Source organism: Halteromyces radiatus, assembly GCF_025201355.1.
Source record: "Halteromyces radiatus strain CBS 162.75 chromosome Unknown BX664scaffold_2, whole genome shotgun sequence".
Lineage (NCBI taxonomy): Eukaryota > Fungi > Mucoromycota > Mucoromycetes > Mucorales > Cunninghamellaceae > Halteromyces > Halteromyces radiatus.
The window spans coordinates 2866143-2887811 of NW_026251688.1; the positions used below are offsets into that span (position 1 = coordinate 2866143).

The 21669-nt window shown below is 33.5% G+C and overlaps 5 protein-coding genes across 5 annotated transcripts; 3 read left to right on the top strand and 2 right to left on the bottom strand.

The window, feature by feature from the left end:
• Window positions 1-409: 409 nt before the first annotated feature.
• BX664DRAFT_370796 (uncharacterized protein) lies at window positions 410-1661 on the top strand (the record flags this gene model as incomplete). The annotated part of the gene is made up of 1 exon (XM_051548646.1): window positions 410-1661. Exon 1 carries the CDS (start codon window positions 468-470, stop codon window positions 1659-1661), a length of 1194 nt encoding a protein of 397 aa, XP_051403461.1. The 5' UTR covers window positions 410-467.
• A 3095-nt stretch (window positions 1662-4756) lies between these two features.
• BX664DRAFT_275815 (serine/threonine-protein phosphatase PP-Z1) lies at window positions 4757-7016 on the bottom strand. Its single transcript, XM_051541305.1, has 6 exons — window positions 6362-7016; window positions 6183-6266; window positions 5978-6125; window positions 5895-5909; window positions 5199-5802; window positions 4757-5111 (listed from the first exon to the last, which is right to left on the bottom strand). Exons 1-6 carry the CDS (start codon window positions 6875-6877, stop codon window positions 5060-5062), a joined length of 1419 nt encoding a protein of 472 aa, XP_051403462.1. The 5' UTR covers window positions 6878-7016; the 3' UTR covers window positions 4757-5059.
• Window positions 7017-7558: 542 nt separating this feature from the next.
• BX664DRAFT_325855 (kinase-like domain-containing protein) lies at window positions 7559-11039 on the bottom strand. Its single transcript, XM_051544110.1, has 9 exons — window positions 10753-11039; window positions 10540-10655; window positions 10106-10462; window positions 9903-10034; window positions 9689-9810; window positions 9005-9620; window positions 8810-8915; window positions 7818-8736; window positions 7559-7756 (listed from the first exon to the last, which is right to left on the bottom strand). The coding sequence occupies exons 1-8, from the start codon at window positions 10934-10936 to the stop codon at window positions 7976-7978; spliced, it is 2394 nt and encodes a 797-aa protein (XP_051403463.1). The 5' UTR covers window positions 10937-11039; the 3' UTR covers window positions 7559-7756; window positions 7818-7975.
• A 251-nt stretch (window positions 11040-11290) lies between these two features.
• On the top strand, window positions 11291-18569 carry BX664DRAFT_292635 (uncharacterized protein). The gene is made up of 12 exons (XM_051541998.1): window positions 11291-11589; window positions 11718-11810; window positions 11892-12193; window positions 12263-12272; window positions 12371-12465; window positions 12539-12712; window positions 12794-12947; window positions 13034-15044; window positions 15142-16399; window positions 16508-17881; window positions 17958-18117; window positions 18190-18569. The coding sequence occupies exons 1-12, from the start codon at window positions 11391-11393 to the stop codon at window positions 18195-18197; spliced, it is 5838 nt and encodes a 1945-aa protein (XP_051403464.1). The 5' UTR covers window positions 11291-11390; the 3' UTR covers window positions 18198-18569.
• A 348-nt stretch (window positions 18570-18917) lies between these two features.
• Window positions 18918-20810, top strand: BX664DRAFT_325858 (phosphoribosyltransferase-like protein). Its single transcript, XM_051544111.1, has 8 exons — window positions 18918-19109; window positions 19195-19205; window positions 19287-19481; window positions 19535-19733; window positions 19798-20134; window positions 20198-20350; window positions 20412-20519; window positions 20604-20810. Exons 1-8 carry the CDS (start codon window positions 18988-18990, stop codon window positions 20646-20648), a joined length of 1170 nt encoding a protein of 389 aa, XP_051403465.1. The 5' UTR covers window positions 18918-18987; the 3' UTR covers window positions 20649-20810.
• The last annotated feature ends 859 nt before the right edge of the window (window positions 20811-21669 follow it).

Here is a 21669-nt window from a genome sequence, read left to right on the forward strand (position 1 = left end):
TCTCTTTTATTTATTTTATTTTTTTTGTCTTTGTTTCCTTTTTTGATTATTTTACTTCAAATTCACTCAAACATATCATTTGTATATATCATTGATATATATTCAAAATTATAATAATAATAAAAAAAAATCATTCGTTCTTTATCACCCTCATTATACTTGTTATATTTTGCCAATTTTACACTTTTGTAGCTTCACGTTCTTCATTTCATGTTATCTCCAACCTTCTTTTTTTTTCATATAGGAGACAAGATCAACATGAAAGGGGTGTGTGTAACGGCATTTAAGGAGACATCAAAGAACAATAAAAGTTGATATTTTCTTTTATCCTTTTTTCTTTCTTTCTTTCTTTTCTTTTTTTTTTTTTTTTTTTTTTATCTTTTATTATTATTTATAATTCAACAACCCATTCCATTCTTTTTTAAATAAGAAATCCTTTCCTTTCCTTTCTTCTAATTACTGATAATATGGCCACCAAGACATTTACACAACAACGAGCTATTCTTCGCCCCAACAAGAATGCAGCATTTTTTGCTCATGATGACGATGATGACGATGATGATGATTTATACTCGATGACGGATGATGATGCCAGTAGTTCCATGGTATCAATCAATAGCAGCAATAATGCAGATACACTAGTACTTGCTCAATTTCTTGCTACCACCGGTCCTGAAGAATTTTTGAAACCATCCAAAAAGCAACAACAAAATCCTCAATTCCGTCGTGCTTCTCGTCTTTTCAATCGATTACGAAAAAAGGGGTCGACACCATTCTTATCTCTTCACAACAATAGTAATATATCCACAATCAGCACCATCCGATCCACAGCAACAAGTGAAAAACAACAAAAATCAACTTATATCCCGTTACCAGTCTATCAACCACCATCATCCACTTCTGGTATTAATACTCATCTTCCACCTACCCATCAACGCTCAACACAATCACCACCTCAACCCTCACCTACACGATCTATTACTTCATCTACCTCACGACGTCAGCTTTCTTTACGAGATTCAGGTATTTATAGTGATGTGTCAGAAAAAGAAGATATGATTGTTCCACCAGTCCCACCTCCTTCACTTCCTGCCAAATCGCAACATCGACCATCACCTCAACGTCCAGCACCACTTCCACCTTCTGTTGCATCTGCAGCCATTGCATCAGCCACCGCATCCATCCAACAACAATCATCGACTCATCCCATCAATCGTACAGTCTCCAGTACATCGGCTACTTCTATGACAACGGAACATCGGTCCGTGCTCCGCCATTCTGGTAGTGTACCTGCAGCCGCTTTGAAACGACGATCTGTCCGTGTCCGCCATATGCAAGTGCAAACTGATCCACCCAAGGAAGATGAACATGTGTGTTCCCAATGTCATCAACCAAAACAAGAAAAACGTCGTACCAGTTGTCCATCCGTCTTACCCACAGGCCAGATGAAACAAAAGGATCATCAACAACTGCAGCTTTTGGCCATGATCGAACAACTCAAGCAACAATTGGCCCAGGAACAACAATCAAGATTACAATTGGAATTGGCTATGACTCGACAGCAAACTGAACAACAAGTCAAAGACGTAGCTCAAGAAAAGGATCGTTGGAAAGGGGATTGTCTTTGGTTGAATGATCGTATTGCCTTGTTGCCAGAATAGGTAATGTGTCATCCTTTTTTTTTTTTTTTTTCCTAAATACTCCCTCTCCCTGCGCTTGTGATCACCACATGTTGTTATTTTTATTCCATTTCTTAGTCCTTCTCTTTCTTTTTTTTTTTTTTTTTATTTATTGATTGATTTATTATCATCACCCATTCTCTCTTTTTATATATATATCTCGTATTATTATTACTACTATTATTACTATTACTATTATTATTATCATCATCATCACTATTATTCTTCGTTAGTTTGTGCTTATATTTTTGTCCTTCCTTCTCGAAGCCTATTTTTTTTTTCGAATGGATCCATTCGGATACAAATCCCTCTTTTTTTTTTTTTTTTTTTTTTTTTTTTTTTTACTGATACACTTGATTCATTCATTTATCATCGTGCTTTTTCCTTTAATAAATTATTTTTTTTTATATATCTCCTTCTACCCTTTCCCCTTCTGCTTTATTGACTATACATGATCTCCTGATATAAATAGAATAGTCCTTTGGCTATAATGACATGTGGTGATGGATTATATGTGATGATGGATTATATGTGATGATGGATTATATGTGATGACGGATTATATGTGATGATGGATTATATGTGATGATGGATTATATGTGATGATGGATTATACGTGATGATGGATTATATGTGATGATGGATTATATGCGATGATGGGTGATATAATGTAATGAAGTAGTGACTACAATATTTGTCCCTGTGGTACCTGGAACAGCCGCGGAATACAGAAAACATTAGGTTTGAAATTTTCGCCCAGCCAAATCTAATACAAAACATTGGAGGAATTTTATCCAAATTGTCGCTCAGCGTCGAGCAGATGCTACTTGCATAAATCATTTATAGTATGAATGGTAAGTATCAGAAAATACGATTACTACTACTACTTCTTTTTCTATGATGAAAGACTACACAAAATGAAATAATCATATGAAAGGGTGGCTTAAGGTGGAGTTTAAAGAAACCAACCAATGATCCGAAAAGCAGATAAAGTTCTAAATAAACAAAAAAATCTGTTTTTTTTCTTTTCTTTTTTTCTTCTCTTTGTCAAATACAGTGTTTTCAAAGTTTTTTGTCGGGTCACAAGAAAATGTTTTTCGTGATGTTATAAAATAAAACATCGTACTTTCCCAAAATGAATGTCGCATTACCACTTTTTTTAGATATCGCTTTAGAGATGTCGGTAGAGTATGTCATTGATTGATGATTGATGATTGATGACTGATTGTTAGCTGATTCTTTTCAACAGGCCATATTTGGAAAAAAAAGAAATATATTTTTTATATTGTATCATCATAATATTCACAGTTAAGACAGGGGTATACTAATGTAATATTCATATCTTGTGATGTTGATGTGAATTTGCATAATAGTTCCTTTCTTTTTTTTTAAAAAAAAAAAATCATTTACTGGGGTCTTCTTTGTTTATTTTCATTAACTGAGACATTCGATCGATCGATAACGAATGTAAATTTGCATAATAGTTCCTTTTTTTTTTCTCTTTTTTTTTCTCTTTTTTTTTTTTTCTTTTTCTTTTTGAAATCTCTCTTGGTGTTCAAAGTGAATATCAACCTGTACAGCAACATATAAAAATATGTTATCGCCTCTTCGGAGGACGTATTTAATGCTACCCTACAGGTAATTTGAAATAAATATAAAAAAATGGATATGTTGACTAAATAATATTTTATTTTCTGTTATTCAAAATACTCAATGGAACTACTATCACTCCTTTTCTTCTTGTTCTTTATCTTCTTATATTCTCTATTTGATTATGCGACAATTATATTTTTTTTTCTTCTGTCATTTATTTTCTATCCTTACGATATTTTATTTCCTATTTTTGCGCCATCTTATTCTTTGAATTCCGTCATTTTTTATTGAATATAGTGTAGAGCTCATTACTGTTATTCCATGAACTCAATCAGCTTTATTTTATTGAATTTATTTGAAAACCGCACTCTCTTTGACAATGGAATTGGATAGTAAGTAGTGAAAAAGAAAAAAGAATCAAATTGGCTAAACGGGTATCCTCTTGACTATTCTGTTCTTTATTTTATAGTGTCATTATGGTTGCTCCAACCGTTCATCATCCAACACCTTCCTCTTCTCCTTCCATGTTTGTCGTGATAGACTGTAAGTACACCAGAAGATAGTGGTCATATCGGTGTGTTTTATTGACTTTTATCATACTTCATCCCCTATTTCTTATGCTGTCCCTTCATATGACGTGATATTAGAAGGTATGTATTTACAAAAAAAAAAAAAAAAAAAAAAAAAAGACGACAATGTGAATACATTATTTACCCTTATATTCTTTAGTATATCTCGATCCTGTCGCGACCTACACTTTTATTCCTCCACGACGGGTTCTTCCTAGGGTCGCGTCATTGTGTTCTGATGTTGCTCGTAAGTTATAAATAATATGAATAAATTAGCGTATACTCATTTATTTCTACTATTTTACGTAACACTTCCAGGAGAACGACCTATTCTCCATCCATGCTCCCTTCGCCGCCGCACCTCCCGTCCTCCTAGTAAGTATCAATCAAACCAGTCGGATCATACGTTAACTCTTTCTTTACTTTTTATTTTCAATCCAAGTAGCGGTGAAACTAACATATCTTCCCTCGTCAACACCATCATCCGCTACATAGCCGCCATCTTCGCCAAGATTACACTCTTTTTTTTTATTTTTATTTTTATTTTTTTTTTTATTTTATTCCTTTGTATATACGTAGTCCTTTTTTATTTGATTTTTTTTTTATTCTATTATGTATATATCTGTAGTCGTTACCTTTTTATTTTATATTAGTTTATTAAATACGGTTTCACTCTTTTTATTCTTTTTCGTTCTATAAATTGGTGTGGATTCTCCATAAGCATACTATTTGGCAGTATGGATGTTAGTCTTGCCGTGTTCATATTCTTCACAATATTAATATTTGTATGTCTTCAATAAAAAAAAAAAAACAATAGTATTGTTCTATTCCATCTTATTTTATCACTTGATGATTAAATGATGAACTAATGTATGATGATTTGGGGAGAGTGATAAAGGGGAATAATGGCAATAATGACAATGGAAAGCAAACACATGACAATGGATAATGATCTTTTACACTTTATTCAAGTTGTGCATTTTATAAATCAACACTTAAAATAAATTCCATATAAAATGTAAAAATAAATATAAAAAAAAAATGATGATATTATGAAGATGAATAAATAAGAAACAAAATGACGAACAATAAACTAACTGTAAAAATTCCAAAGTAATGAATCAAATATAAATAACAATAAAAGAAAAAAAAATGGGTAAATATAGATTTGTTTGAAAGAAGAAGTAAAATAACTATCGATGAGGGGTAAATAGTAAATCAATCTTGATATTCTGTGGCAGAAGATAATGATGATGAGATCATAGGTGGACTTCCATGTACAAAAAAAAAAAAAAAAAAAAAAAAAAAAAAAAAAAGATGAATAAAAAATCCCTTATCCAGTATAAATCCATATTACCTTGGTTTTCTTCCAGGTGAATCAGTATCAGTATTCATAACCATTGGATGACTTTCCTTTGGAGCGTTCATCGAGCCAAGTTTGGTAGCAAGAGGTGGATGATCAGTTGGTGTCAACAATTCAAAACTACATAATAATTCTTCATTAACGCTCATGATGGCACCAAAGTTGTCGAATTCACCACAATAATTAGGAGCAGAGAATACCGTGACCAAGGTACGTTCATTGAAGAATTCATAACCGTCCTCAACCACCATATGAGCACGACACACCAGATCCAAATCATGTTTTGCTAAGAACTCGTTCACGATTTTCTTGCCAAAACAATAAGATACCCCACGTTCATTATCTTCCCATTCTACTGCTGTATCAGAAGGATCAGACCACAATAAATCGTTCAATAATCCATATTCAGGAACATCAGTAGGTCGCATGATGTTACGCACATCTTGCATCGAATGCAACGACGGTGATAATCCTCCGTGAACACAAAATATCTTGCTTGCCACTAGTGCTGCTATAGGTAAGGTGTTGAAGACATCCACAAACGTTTTCCAGATCTTCACATTCGTACGTCGCTTACATTCATCGTAAAAACCGTAGACTAATATATAAATATATAAATACGAAAAAAAAAAAATGAATTCACCGATATAAAATAAAGTTTCTATTTTTTTTTTTTTATTATTGACTTACCACGAGTGACAGAACCTATAGAATCAAATGAAGAGAATATTTGAATATATAATAGATTGTTTAATGGGATTATATAAACTTACCACTTTCATGATTTCCACGTAGTAAAAAGAAAGTTTCAGGAAATTTTATCTTGTAACAAAATAGTAAGAGAATAGTTTCCAAACTTTGTTTGCCACGATCCACATAATCACCCAAGAAGAGATAATTAGCATCAGGAGGGAAACCACCCTATAAAAAGAAAGTATAAGTTTTAATAAAAGTATCGTGATAGGAATTAGTTTTTACCATTTCAAATAATCGAATCAGATCATGATATTGACCATGGATATCACCCAAGATTTTGACTGGTGGATTAAGTTCCAATAAACTCTAACAACATAAAAAAGGGTTGAATCAACTCCTTAATAAAAAATCATCATCCTATAGAATCACTACTCCTTATTTGATCCACTCTATAAACTTACAGGTTGATTTACAAAGATTTCTTGAGCAGCACGACAGATGGCGACAATTTCAGAATTCTTGAAACAGATAGATTTGGACACTTTAGTAGTTTTTCCCACTTCCAAAAGTCGATCGATACATTCGTCAATATCTAAGTTTCGTCCTACAGATCGCATCGATGTTGCCGTTAATTGGTTTTGTGAAGTAAATGTAAGTTGATTGGAATCTTGGTCATCAAAAGAAGATTGTTGTTGTGGCCACATATCTCCACTATCGCGTTTATGTGCTGTTGATGTTGTAGTTGTTGTATTTGTAGTTTCTTGACTATTGGGAAATGCTTGTTGCGCTGAAGGAACTTGTTGATGAGAACTACTATCAGCTTTACCATTCTTATTAATAGAATTCCGTTGAAGACTTGAATTGACAAGAATTGAGTTGATGGATGTAGCCGTAGTATTCGAATAATCATTGTCTGGAATATCGTTACGAATCACACTAGGTCTATCTTTTCTTTTCTTTGATGTTGCATTACCCATGACTATATGGTTGTTGTTGAATATATACAAATAGATGGAAAGTAAGTTATATAAGTATGAATAAACAAAAATGAATATATATATATATATATATATAAATAAATATAAATATATATGTAACAAAATAAAAACTAAGAAGAAAAAGAAAAAAGAAAAGAGAAACAAGGGAGAAAAAAAAAATATCTAACTTTTTTTTTTTCAGTCCGTCTACGATTCACGTGGCCTAAAAATCTTTGTTGCACTTATTCTTTTAAACAACATATTTTCTTGTCATCCGATCAAATAGATCCTATTATTGATCTTGTGAAAATAGGATGAATACATTTTAAGCCCTTATATATATATACATTCATTCATATTTCATTAAAGTTACATTTTGATCCGTTGTTTAATAAGTCCTCTTTTCAGCATGAAAAAAAAAACTCAAATGAAATCCGGGGTTGAAATCCCGACAACCCATGCTTTACTAAAAAAAAAAGAAAAAGAAAAGAAAAAAACAGTTATCATCAGGTACAATTTACCATTGTATTATAAGCGATTGAATTCTTCAATCCATCTAATTACAGTATTACTTTTTATGATTGTCAGAAAGATCATGATTCGTTATTGAATCACATAATATTTATAGTCGACAATTACTACTAAAATAGGCAAAACGAATATTCATAAAACTATAATACGGTCAAACTATATTGATTTTTTTTTTCTTTATTCAAATATCAATACCAATAAAACAATCAAATGATTAACTAAAACGAATATCAACTACTCATATTATAACAAACGTATCTGATCCAAATCTTTCCGTAGTTGTCTGTTTTCCATACGTAATGCAGCATTTTCCTTTCCGATTTGAGAAAGTTGTTTTTCCAGTGAGTCCTACCATAGAAGATAATATACCATAATTAGCTACAATATTATTAAAGTGCTTAAGACCTACTATCATCGAAGTATAATCATCATTTGACGATGTGGACCCAGTATGTTTATGCTGTTGACATAAGGCACCAAAACGTCTATCAAAGGGGAGGGAAAAATGGATATACATTCTATAGTTTCACATTGGGTTGTCTTTTTTTTTTTTTTTTGAGTAACAACTTACTCCATACGATAGGATCCAAAAATGTCCGAGATAATCTGTCGTTGGGTTTCATTGTATTTTAAAAGTTCTTCAATATGAGACTGTAAAGTAGCTGCGTTCATACCAATAGATGATTTAGATCCACTCATAATGGAAGAGGATGTAGGAGGTGTTGTTGATAAAGAAGGATAAGGAATATCGTTGTTAATATGTTGTTGTTGCTGTTGATGATAATGATGATGATATTGATGATTATGATGATGATGATGATGAGAAGGAATGGATTGACTATTCGTAGAATTATGCGGAGGGGGTGATGATGATGATAAGCTGGACGAAGATGACGGTGGTGATGCTACCAATGATTGTCGCTCTACACTGACTCTTGTTGGTACAAAATCATATGATGACTCGCTTATTGTAGCTGTAGTTGTTGATGTTGTTGAAGTTGTTAGTTCAAATCGACCTATTTTTCTTGATTCAGATACACCACCTGATACCATCCATTCTTTGTCACTTCCAACACTATGATTATGCTGATGAGTGTATTGAGGTCGATTAGTTGATGGTTGCTTTGATGATGATGATCGAGAAATCGGCAAACGGCAAGGTCCTTCGTGAACTGAGGTCGTTGTAACTGGTAACATAGTTAATGAAGACATGTTGTGAGAGTGTACTGCTGTGGTCGTAGGTATTGTGCCACCATCACCGGAAACACAGTTTGAATTTGGAGTTGTATTTTGTCCACGTTGTATTTCGAATCTTGAATGTCGTTCACCTAAGAAAAAAAAAATAAACGTCATTAGTAATGAATCAACTTGAAATAGCGTTAAAAATACATATAACCTTACCTGCGCTGTCATTACTCTCTGTCTTTATCAATTGGTGAGTACTACTCTGTTGATTACCAATGTTCTCAATTTCTAGCGGTTGGGTCGTTTCTGGATGGTGACATTCCTAATTGAATATAGTATATAAGAGAAGTAAATGATTATTCTTTTGCTATTTTTTTCTTTTTCCTTTGTTATCTTCCTTGATAGCTTTACCTTACTATTACATTGATCATCCAACGAGAATTTCACACTAGTAGGGTAGGTAGAAGAAATACCAGTTGTCTTCTTACAATCATCATCAATTCCCGTATAACGAATAGAGGTTTCGGATATATTGCTATGCTGAGTGTCTGGTATGATTGAATATGTTGGTTGTGATGTTGAAAATAAACTGGACGGTTGAGGTGGATTCCGGACTACAACGCAACCAAATGATATATGTCGTTTTGATTTGGGTAACGCTATAGAATCGTTTGGTGTAGTACAGTCATTGGTTAAATTATTATTGTCGTTGTTATTGTTGGAGGTAATATTCATGCTGCTATCACTACCTGTACTATCATGTGCGACCGTCGGTAAATGACCTTCATTGTTTTCGATGTTATTATCGTTATCGCTTGAAGGAATCGCTGTATCATGGTGATAATCATCATTACTGTCATTGAAATCCCATTCTTCTGAGGTAGTAAAAGAGTGTTGTCGTTTCTGAATACTTTTTCTTGACCGTCGTTCCAAAGGAGGCAAATCTGATAATATGGTTTTGACTAAATAATCCTTTTTCCTGGCTTGTTTGAAAAACGGGTGTAACAAGAGTTTTTCTGCAGTGGGCCTAAAAGGTAAAAACTGATCAGTTCTAGCTTTGTCATATCGTGACCATAATCATTGAATAATATTGACCTGTTTATGGGTTCTTTGTTCAAACACATATCAACCATATCCTTGAACACTTTTGAATACTTGTATTTTGTACCTTCTCGTATTAGACTAGGTGGGTCATTCGATAGAGTCATCAGTAACACCTAAATATGGAAATCACCGTGTAAAAAAAAAAAAAAGTTAAGATAAACAAATAACGTATCATCATACATTATTATTATTATTATTATTATACCTTCAGAGGGGGTAGTTTTGCAAAGGGAGCCTGACCAGTAGCTAATTCAATAGAAGTGATTCCAAAACTCCAAATATCGGCTTTATAATCATATCCAGCTTGCTCCATCACCTCTGGAGCCATCCAACAAGGCTAATAATAAGATAAGTAATGATAACATTATAATCATTAGGATATCATCAGATATATATATTGTAGCTTACAGTTCCAACAAAAGTTCTCCGAAGTCCACGTTCTCCAGTTTCCATTAGAGAGCTTGAAACACCAAAATCACCAAGTAAGACAGAACCATCTTCATCCACTAACAAATTACCAGCTTTGACATCCCGATGAATATGACCATTTTTATGTAAATAAGAGATTCCTTCTAAAGCTTGTTTCAAAATAGTGGCAATGCTGATTTCATCTAAACCTTCAGGGAATGCGGTTTTCATAATATCCAAGCACGAACCACCAGCAAGATAAGGTGTAACTATACATAATTTTGAACCAGAGACAAAGGAGGTATAAACCGGTAAAATATTTTCATGTTTAGATAATGCCATCAAAGCTGTTTCACGCTAAATTCACACAAAGGTAACACATGAATCAGTAAAAGGCAAATGATAAAAGACCACATGGTTTTACTTTTCCTTACTCGAAGTTCATCAATTTGGTTTCTTTCAAACATATCCAAATCAATCATTTTGATGGCTACACGATGATTTTGAGGAAGATAGATAGCACTGTAAACAGTAGCAGAGGATCCATAACCTTTTGAAAGTAATAAAAAAAAAAAAAAAAGAGGTTAAGAAGACGCGGTGATTGAATATGAATAGATACTCTTTTTTTTTTTTTTTTTGTTTAATACCTATAACACCTTGTAAATGGTATTCTTCAATACTAGTGATAACTTGAGAATTTTCTACATTAGTTTGCGAAGTATTGATAAGTTGGTTTTGATGTAAACGGTTAATCCTGGTAGAAGGCATCATTGAAGACTCTTGTTGTACAAAGTCATAGGGAATAGAAAAGGGTTCACTATGTTTGGTCATGAATAAAAAAGATGAGGGTATATAAAATATTAAAGGTATAAAGAACTATTTATTAATAAAATAAAAAAGAAAAAAGAATAAAAAGGAAAAGTAAGAAAAAAAAAAAAGGTAGGGAATAAAAGTGGTCCATGACGTCAATAAACAAAAAAAACCTGCTTTAATGGATAATTTTTTCTTTTTCTCCCCGTTTGGCATTGATGGGGACAAAAAAAGACTTAATCGGAATGTGAAACAACTGTCTCTCTTTTTCATTCTCTCTGGGTATTGTTTTTTTTTTTTCTTTCTTCTTTTTTTATTTTTCAACTATTCTATATATTCTTCAACCACTTCTTCTTCTTTTTTTTTTTTTTTGTTGTTACAACATATTTCCTTGTTGTTCAAAGAGGAAAAAAAAAAAAAGAAACTGTTGCTTCTAATCAACAAATATACATTCTACTAGTTTATTTTTATTCTCATGCCTATGCCACGGAGGCGCTCCTTGGAACAACAACTTCCGCCTCATCCTTCAAGATCTCGACCTGTCAGTCCAATAAATGAAATAACAACATCTCAATTACGTCCACACTTTTATGGTTTATCTTCTACTACTAATCCATCCTATTCTTCTACACCTACAATGAACCGTGCACAAACATTACCTGAAGTTGGTCGTGGTAATATAAAAATAAAATAATAATAATAAAAAAAAATCATCGTCCGTCTATTGTCTGTCATTTCTTCCGGTATTACGTTGTGCAAAATCTAATTTTACTTTATTTTTTTCTATTTTTCTACTATATAGAATCAAGTTTTCATCCAAGACCTTCTTCACCAATACAACCTCAACAACATAAAGATAAGAAACGTAACTTATTCGGTCGATTCAAAAAAAAACGTAAAGTATCTAAAACTGTAAAAATAGAAAGATTGGTTTTGATTGGCTGTTTACTAATTATGATCTATTTATGTACAATAGACCGAACAGAACTTTCAACGCCTATAATAGATCCTCATGGATTACCAACTACATCTTTACCAATAGCACCATCTCCAACAATGTCAAAACGTAGACAAAAAGAATTTGAATCAAGACCTACGCCACATCCTTTGGATACTTCTCAAGATGACAGCCGCTTACCACCAAAGGATGTATATTCTTATTATGGAAATCGACATTCTCCTGCAACGTCTGACAGATTACGAAAAAAAGATGTCGGTACTCCAACAACTCCTTCGCTTCATAAATCAAGTGATGGTTTACTCTCTATTGATGGAAAGGTAAGATATATGATATTTTATTATTATTTTACTGAACTTTTTCTTTTATTATTATTATTATTATTATAGGATCTTGAATGTATGCTTTCAAAAAAGAAAAAAAAAAACTTTTAAAAAGTGAAATGAAGATGATTAATGTGTTTTCTTTTTGTTTCGTTTGTTTATTTATATATATAGTGGATCAAAATTTTGAAACGATGGAAGGCATTGTTAATACAGATAATTTGGATATTTCAAATAGACAAGGTTCTGGATCTCAACTAATCGGTGGTGTAAGTAAAAATTGGTTATTCAATGAGAAAAAAAAGAATCATTTATTGATAAAAATGATTCATCCATTTATAGGTATATAGTTCTGAATTATGGGCTCCTCCTGACAGCTGGGCTGTTGAACCTGCATATTCGGCTGAGTCAGTCTCTCAATTATTGGCTCCTGTACCTGCTACTGATGATGATCGATCGGTCTATGATGGAGTGACTTTTAGTGATTCTACTGATTGGAATATCAAACGACGAAACGTAAACAGATATTAAATAACTTATCATATTAGTGTAGGGGGAATCATTGAACTGACTTTTTTCTTTATGTTTTCTTTATAGTATTGTATTCGTGTTTTCCGATCTGATAATACTTTTGGAACACTACAACTTCCTTTGAATACAACAACAAAAGAATTGGTGAATAGATTGGCAGGAAAATTCTTTTTACACGATCTCAGCAAGTACAGTCTATTGATTCGACTTCACAATCTAGGTAAATACTCCCCGTTCAACAAAAAAAAAAAAATATAATAGAGTATTGGGATGATGACTGATCTTTTTTTTTTTTTTTTAATTTAGATCGCGTTTTATTACCCAATGAACGACCTTTTCAAATTCAAAAACAACTACTGGAACAAATGGGATATACTGAAGAAGATAATATCGAAGACGTCGGACGTGAAGATAATTCGTATTTATTACGCTTCTCATTTGGAACGAAGGCCATTCCCAACGTACACGAAATTGATTTTAACAACTTCAAGCACTTAGGATTACAGGGACGCAATCTGACAACTGTGCCTATCTTTTTATACAATTATGCATCGGAAATTGTGTCTCTCGATTTGACGAAAAATTTATTGATGGAAATACCTTTGGACTTTATGCAATCTTGTACAGCTCTCAAACAACTTTGGCTTGTTGATAACGAATATACCTCACTTCCATCATCTCTTCATTATTGTACTCAATTGGAACATCTCAACATTTCTGGAAATCAACTGATTGATCTAACCACTGATTCCTTGGAAAATCTACATCTACTGAAATCTCTTCGTGCCTTCAACAACAAATTGGAATCTTTACCAAGTAGTTTCGCTAGTTTTCAACATCTCAATTTGCTCTATATCTCCAACAACTGCCTGACCAAATTTCCTCAAGTTATCTGTGATATCCCTCAATTGACTTATCTCGATATCAGCTTCAATAAGATCACCTCCTTACCAGAAGAAATTGGAAACCTCAAGAAACTCGTTAGTTTTTTTGCTATTGCCAACCGTTTGGCAGGTTGTTTGCCATCATCTTTTGCCCAATTGGAAAGTTTGCAAGAATTGGATCTTCGACAAAACTTTATTACCGATCTTGATGTTATTTGTCAACTACCGAATCTTAGTATTTTATTCATGGATTACAATGCCGTCAGTATTGTCAGCAGTGAAATAGCTCATGTACGTCACTTACAAATGTCGAAAAATCATCTCACTCAATTCAACATGGGATTTTGTCAAACACCAGAAGATGCTCTTTACTCATTAGCGGATCGTCATATTCAACCCTATGCTGTACCTAGTGTGCTCACCAATCTCAATCTATCGAATTGCAAACTATCTTCCTTCGCTGATGATATCTTTTATTCAACTTTGACACTGGAACAATTGACTCTAGATAACAATACATTAACATCACTCCCCAAAAGTATTGGCTTGCTCCAAAAACTCAATCGATTATCGGTACAAGACAACAAATTGAATGGACTTCCTTCTGAAATATCCAAGCTAACAGAACTCAAAGTTCTTCTGGCACAGAAAAACAATTTGCAAAGTTTACCCAAGGAAATATGGCTCTGTTCTTCATTACAAATCTTGAATTGCTCTTCAAACTTGTTGGAAACCTTCCCTGAACCTTTCAATGATTCTGGTGTGGCATTACATCTACCCTTTGGTATTGGCACATCTCTCAACAACAGTACAACATCAGATAGATCCGTACGTGGTCAAGGCATGGTGCCAGCTCATAATCGTGGCAGTTCCCATCCGGAATTCTCAAGTCCCAGTTTTGGATCGATGACAACGGATGGTACAGATCAAGACAATAATACAATATCTGATGATGGTAGCCCCGGAAGACGGCAACGCATGAATTCATCTTCAATTTCAAGTGGTGGTGGACCTCCAAACTTCAATCCTCCTTCCTTTTTCGCTAGTCCTCGAAATCATCCTCCACCATTATCACTCTCATTACGACAACTGTTTTTGGGTGATAATCGATTAACAGATGATGTTTGGTCTCCTTTATCCCTCTTTTTGGAATTACGAACTTTGAATTTGGCTTACAACGAACTATACGAAATCCCTCCTGAAGAATTGTGTCATCAACATTTATATGAATTGTATCTTTCTGGCAATACTCTTACATCTTTACCGGCAGATGATATTGAAAAATTATCCTATTTGCGTGTTTTGGCCGTCAACGACAACAAACTTCAAACTTTACCAGCAGAAATTGGAAAATTGAGAAAATTATTAGTGCTTGATGTAGGGAATAATGTACTCAAATATAACATTGCAAATTGGCCTTATGACTGGAATTGGTAAGAGAATAAAAAAAAAAATAATAGTAAAAAAAAAAAAAAAAACTAGAAGACTTACAAATGAAAAATATTATTATTATTATTATTATTGATATAGGAATTGGAATTTGGGGTTAAAGTATTTGAACTTATCTGGAAACAAACGATTGGAAATCAAGCAAATGTATCCTGAAAGCTACAATCCAAAGGAAAAGAATCTATCAGACTTTAGCGCATTAACCAAATTACGGATGCTGGGCTTAATGGATGTTACGATATTGGGAGTGACAACACCAGAAGAATACTATGATCGACGGGTACGAACATCACCATCCGAAGTTAACAATATGCGCTATGGGATTGCAGACTGGCTTGGACCTAGTGATCATCTATCGACATGGGACTTGGTGATACCACGCTTTAGGAACAAGGATGATGAATGTCTATTTGCCCTTTTTGATGGATGTCGACATCACAAGGTTGGATGCCGATTGACAAAATATTTGAACGATTCACTTACATATCATCTTACAAGCGAACTTGTCAAAACCAAACAAGACGATACCGTGGTATCAGCAATACGACGAACATTTTTGGGTTTAGAAAAAGGACTTGGTATTGGCGCCAACAGTGCAGGAAGCTTAAGTAGCAGTAACAACGATGACAATGACAAAAACAAGAATGAAAATAGCGGTGGAAGTAGCCATACGGAAAATGATACATCTCAATTCTCTTCTGGTGCATCTGCAGCCGTATGTTATATCTCTGGAACCAAGTTATATGTGGCAAATATAGGGGATGTGATTGTTGTACTATCACGTAACAATGGTCAAGCGCATGAAATCACACAAAAACATATTCCGTTAAATCCAAGTGAAACATCTCGTATCCGTGCTGCTGGTGGATATGTATCCAATTCTGGTCTTTTAAATGATGAATTGCCTGTGTCTCGAAGTTTTGGTTACTTCCATTTGGTACCTGTGGTCAACGCTAATCCTTATATCTCGGTGATGGAATTAACTGAAAATGACGAATTCTTGATTATGGCTTCTCAAGGTCTCTGGGATTGTATGTCTTATCAAACGGCGGTGGATGTGGCTCGAACAGAAAAAGGGGATTTTATGATTGCTGCTCAAAAACTACGAGACTTTGCCATTAGTTACGGTGCTGATGAAAATATCATGGTCATGGTTATTGGAGTTGGCGATATGTTTGATCGACATGGAATGAAATTTAGGAATTATCGTGGTATCCCAATGGGTGCACCTGGAGCCTCTCCTTTCCTTAATGGAAGAACAATTGGTGATATTCCTTCAGATGAATCTGGTCTATTGATGAAGAGCAAGCGTAGGATGAAAGAAAGTGCTGGTGATTCGGTAAGTGATATCTTTTTTTTTTTTAAAAAAAAAAAAAAAAAAAAAAAAAAGGAAATGGAAATCGTCATTTTTTTTTTCTAATGATTATTATCTTTGTTTTTGATTTAGACTTTAGCAAGATTAGAACGTGAAGTGCCACCACCTATCAATCAAGTTGCCTTGGTTTTTACGGATATTAAGAACTCCACCTTTTTATGGGAAACTCATCAGGAAGATATGCGATCAGCGATCAAGATTCATGATGGTATTATGCGACGAACATTACGTAGTGTAGGTGGTTATGAAGTTAAAACTGAAGGTGATGCTTTTATGACTTGTTTTCAAAATATCACTGGAGCCTTACTTTGGTGTTTTACGGTACAACTACAATTATTGGAAGCAGATTGGCCAGCTGGAATTTTGGATACTGAAGAAGGACGAGAAATTGAAGATGCAGAAGATACAGTGATTTATCGTGGATTATCTGTGCGTATGGGAATTCATTGGGGAACACCTGTGTTTGAACGTAATCCTATTACCAATAGGATGGATTATTTTGGACCTGTGGTGAACAAGGCGGCAAGGATTTGTAATGCGGCTGATGGTGGACAAATTTGTGTTTCCTCTGATGTAATCACAGCTTTACGAAATATTCCTGGTGATCTTGGATCCTTCTCTGGTAGCAGTATCAGCAGTAGTGGCGGTAGTGGTGGTGGCGACAATGAAGATATGATAACAACTCAAGGACGTGGTGTAGGTGGTGGCATGGGTTATTTAACTCGTGATGTACAACAATTAAAACGACTTGGCTTTCAAGTGATGGAATTGGGTGAACGTCGACTGAAAGGATTAGAAACACCAGAAACCCTTAGTTTTGTGTACCCAAAACAATTAGCTGGTCGTATAGAAACAGACAAGAATCCAAGGAATTTAGCATCGACAACTGCAAATACACCAACAGAAGCTTCAACAGCAACCACACCAACAATGATACCAACATCGCCTATTTTGGATGAAGATACTTCGGTTGTTGGTCCTCTTTCACCACCACTTAGTACTGATCAACGACATGAAAGACAGTCAAGTTTCGACTTTCACCAACATGATGAACGACGAAGATTACTTCAGAAGCGACCGTCTTTGTTACCACCACCCTCTTCATCTACTCAACATTCTATGCGCACTATCGATCCTCTTTTTGTGTGTGCTCTCAATGATTTGGCAATTCGATTGGAACGAATTACAACAGGATATGTTGTGGCTACTCATCCTGAGTTTACTCTACGGCGCCATGGTACTACGGCAACAGCATCAGCAATCACAACCATTCGAGCTACTACTCGAATTAAAGATACAGACGGTTCCTACTTTGAATTAGAAAAACCTGGAATTCATATGCGACGAGGATTTACCTTTTTGGATACTTTGCAACGACATATTATGCAATGTGCATCTGATGATGAACTGATGATATTGATGGAAAACTTTGTGACTCGAATAGAGGTAATGAATGATATATTATTGTGTTTTTTTTTTTTTTTTTTTTTGATCATTATATTTTATATATTTGTATGTATAGAACGCTGTCTCTACTTTATACTTGCAAAAAGTGGGGCAATTCTCAGTGGTATTGGAACAATTAGGTGATGCTTTGGAATTGGATCCAACTCATGTTTTACGGGCTCTTCAAATGTATTCTGAAACCGCAGGATTTTCTCAACATCCATCATACGAAAAAGGTAAATCTTTTTTTTTTTTTTTTGACATTACTAGACGGGATGGGTTCTAACTTTTTTTTTTTTTTTTGATAGTTGTATAATATTATTTTCACTCCTGTTTTATTATTTATGTATATTTCTTCTCTTGCTCCCATAATCTCTCTCTAATACTATCATTATATTATTATTATTTTTATTATTATTAACTATTATCTACTATCATCATTCTTCTCATAAGCATCTTTATTAACAACATCATCATCATCATCTTCATCTTCATCCTTCTCATGTTTAGTATTATACATCAATGCATTTCTTCCTTTTATTATATATTTGGCTGTTTGTTTATATTGAATAAAAGCTACAAAAGATTATCTTCATAATCCAGAGTTTTTGAATGGATGATTTTTATAATGAATACTGCAATCTATTTGTCAAATAGTATAGTTGGAGTACAGATGAATGTGTTTGAGTTTGATTTATTGAGTCATATTCATCATCTATTTTCCTTTACTTGCTCTTATGACTGGAGTGTCTTGGAGAACCTTGGAATGAGGCATTAACCCGGGTAAGGTGAGTTACTTTTCAAATCATCAGCTTCATTAATACTTTCAAGGAAGAATTCATATTGATATATTAGTTCATGAATGCATTTGACAGTTTTTTAGTTGTTATTTTTTTTTGTCCTACCTTAGCGTTCCTATTTCTCCACAAGACAAACATCTTTTACTAGTAGTCTGAGGCGGGCATTCAATGTTTAAGCCTCGTGTAGAAAGTAAGTGAAAAAAAAAAAAAAGGCGGGGACTTGGGTTGTCTGTTTTTTTTTTTATTTCTTTATACTTTTCTTCGATATTGTTTTTTTTTACTTTTTAATTGTCAACTTTTCCCACCATGCGAAACACAAAGATCTTGGCTGGTTCGTCTCATCCAGAACTTGCTCAATTGGTATCAAAGAAGCTCGGTACTCCTCTTGCTGATACAACCTCAAAAAAGTTTAGCAACAAAGAAACAAGGTGAGTAAATGAAGTATAAAAAGAATATATTTAATATGTAAAAACATTATTTAACTTTATCTATTTGTTTTATTATATATATTAGTGTTGAAATTGGTAAAGAACAATAGAAAAAGTTTATAAAATGAAAGGATATTACTGAACTTGTTTTTATTTTTTTATTTTTGATAATAAAAGGCGTATCTATTCGTGGTGAAGACGTTTTTATTATTCAATCGGGATCTAATGATATGAACGACAATATTATCGAACTCTGTATTATGATTCAAGCTGCTCGTATTGGATCTGCCAAAAGAATCACTGCCGTCCTACCTTACTTCCCTTACTGCAAGCAAAGCAAACGCAAAGGTAGAACTTGTATCACTGCTAAACGTAAGTGAAACTCCGCCTTCCTTACATATGTACTTACTTTTTTTTTTCTTTAGTGGTTGCAAATATGTTAGCTGTTGCTGGTGTAGATCATATCATTACTATGGATCTTCATGCCAGTCAAATGCAAGGATTTTTCCAACGTCCAGTGGATAATTTATATGCTGAACCTGTGATTGCTAGATGGATTACCCAACATGTACCTCAATGGGAAAATGGTGTGGTTGTTAGTAAAAATGCTGGTGGTGCCAAAAGGTAAATATATATATATATATATATATAAATGTTAATTATTCCTTTTTTTTTTTTTTATCTATAGAGTCACTTCATTGGCTGATGCTCTTCGTTTGGATTTTGCATTAATTCATAAAGATCGATCTCGCTCTGGACCTCAAGGACATAATCGACCATATAGTGGTATGCCAAAAGGTGGAAATGATGCAACTGCCTCTTTGGCTCAACAACAAATGGCAGAAACTGATGAAGAAGATAATAATGGAATTGAAGATTTGACAGCTTCTATTTCTTCTTTGAATGATATGGGATGTAATCTGGATGTGATGAATGCTGCTGTTTCCATTGTAGCTGATACCGATGGTGAAGAAAGTACTATTACTTTAGTGGGTGATGTCAAGGATAAAATTGTATTTTTGACGGTAAGAAGAAGAAAAAAAAAATAGAAACTTAGATATATAATAATGAATTTTATATATCTATAGGATGATATTATTGATGGTTGTCAAACATTCCTTGATGCAGCTGATCATTTGGTGAACAAGTGCGGTGCTGATAAAGTCTATATTATTGCTACACATGGTGTTCTTAGTGGTGAATCCGTTCAAAAGATTCAAGCATGTGAAAGTGTATATAAGGTAAAATAATATAATATTATGATAATATTTTCAAATTATTTACTTTTTCTTTTATTTTTAGCTTGTTGTCACCAATACATTCCCGATTCCCCGTACCAAAATGGATCAATGTGAAAAATTGACAATTATTGATATCTCTACAACACTTGCTGAAGCCATTCGAAGAACGGTAATAAAAACAATGACGATTCTTTTTTATTTATTTATTTATTTATTTAATTTTACTAACGTCTTTCTTTCTTTTTCTGTATAGCATAATGGTGAAAGTGTTAGTTATTTATTCAACCATGCAGATTAGATAGATTATTTACATTCAACTCACATTTATCCCCCCCCTTTATTATTAAAAAATAAATCAAGAGAAAGGAAAAAAAAATTGTTTCAATCTGAAATAGGATTTTTAACCCTTTCCTTTTAAGTGAATAAAAATGATCGGGACCTGGAAGGATTATTGGTTCATAATGATCTGCATCATTTTTTCCCAGTTTACAAAAAAAAAGTGATGATCAGAAATGGAATAGTAGTCGATGACGATTGTAGTTGATGATGATGATGACGTTGATTCGAGAACCCACGTGGTCTATCAGTTTAGTAGTAGGGGAGAGAAAGTAAGAATGGAAATTTGCCAAGAAGGAAAAAAGGCTCCAATTTGATTGGCTCATATTGGATGGACAGTGTCGGGAAGTAAAACCTGATTTTAGGTTTTGGCTTTTGGGAAAAAAAAAAATGATTTTCGTCAGATGTATAAAGTGGTTTTTTTTTTTTTTTTGGTTTTCCTTTTTCCTCTTTCTTTTTTTCTTTTTAATTCTTTTTATTTTTATACTTTTTCCTTCTTTTTTTTTTCCTTTCTTTTTTTTTTTTTCTTCTTCATTACTTTTTATATTCTTCATACTTTTTATTTTACTGTTATATAAAATATTGATTCTTTCTTTTCTTGAAATCTATCAATAATAAGGATCAAATGATCTTTGAAAACAACGAACAATCAACAACTAGCTATCAAAGCAATTTGATGTCTCCACCTATGACACCTAAATTCAATAGTATGAATGGATCACCTGAAGATGATGATTATGTGACAATATTACCACCTACCAATCAAACCATCTCATCATCATCATCATCATTACTTTATCGAAAAACCAGTTTATCTCATACAATCCATGCTATGATTCTGGCCAATCGTGATACTTTAGATATAACTGGTAAATGTTTCAGTATTCCTTTTGATTATCATCAACATCGATCCTCTTCATCAAAAAGACGAAGGTCACATCGTACAAAATCATTGCCCAGGCCATCTCCGACAACTGCAAATT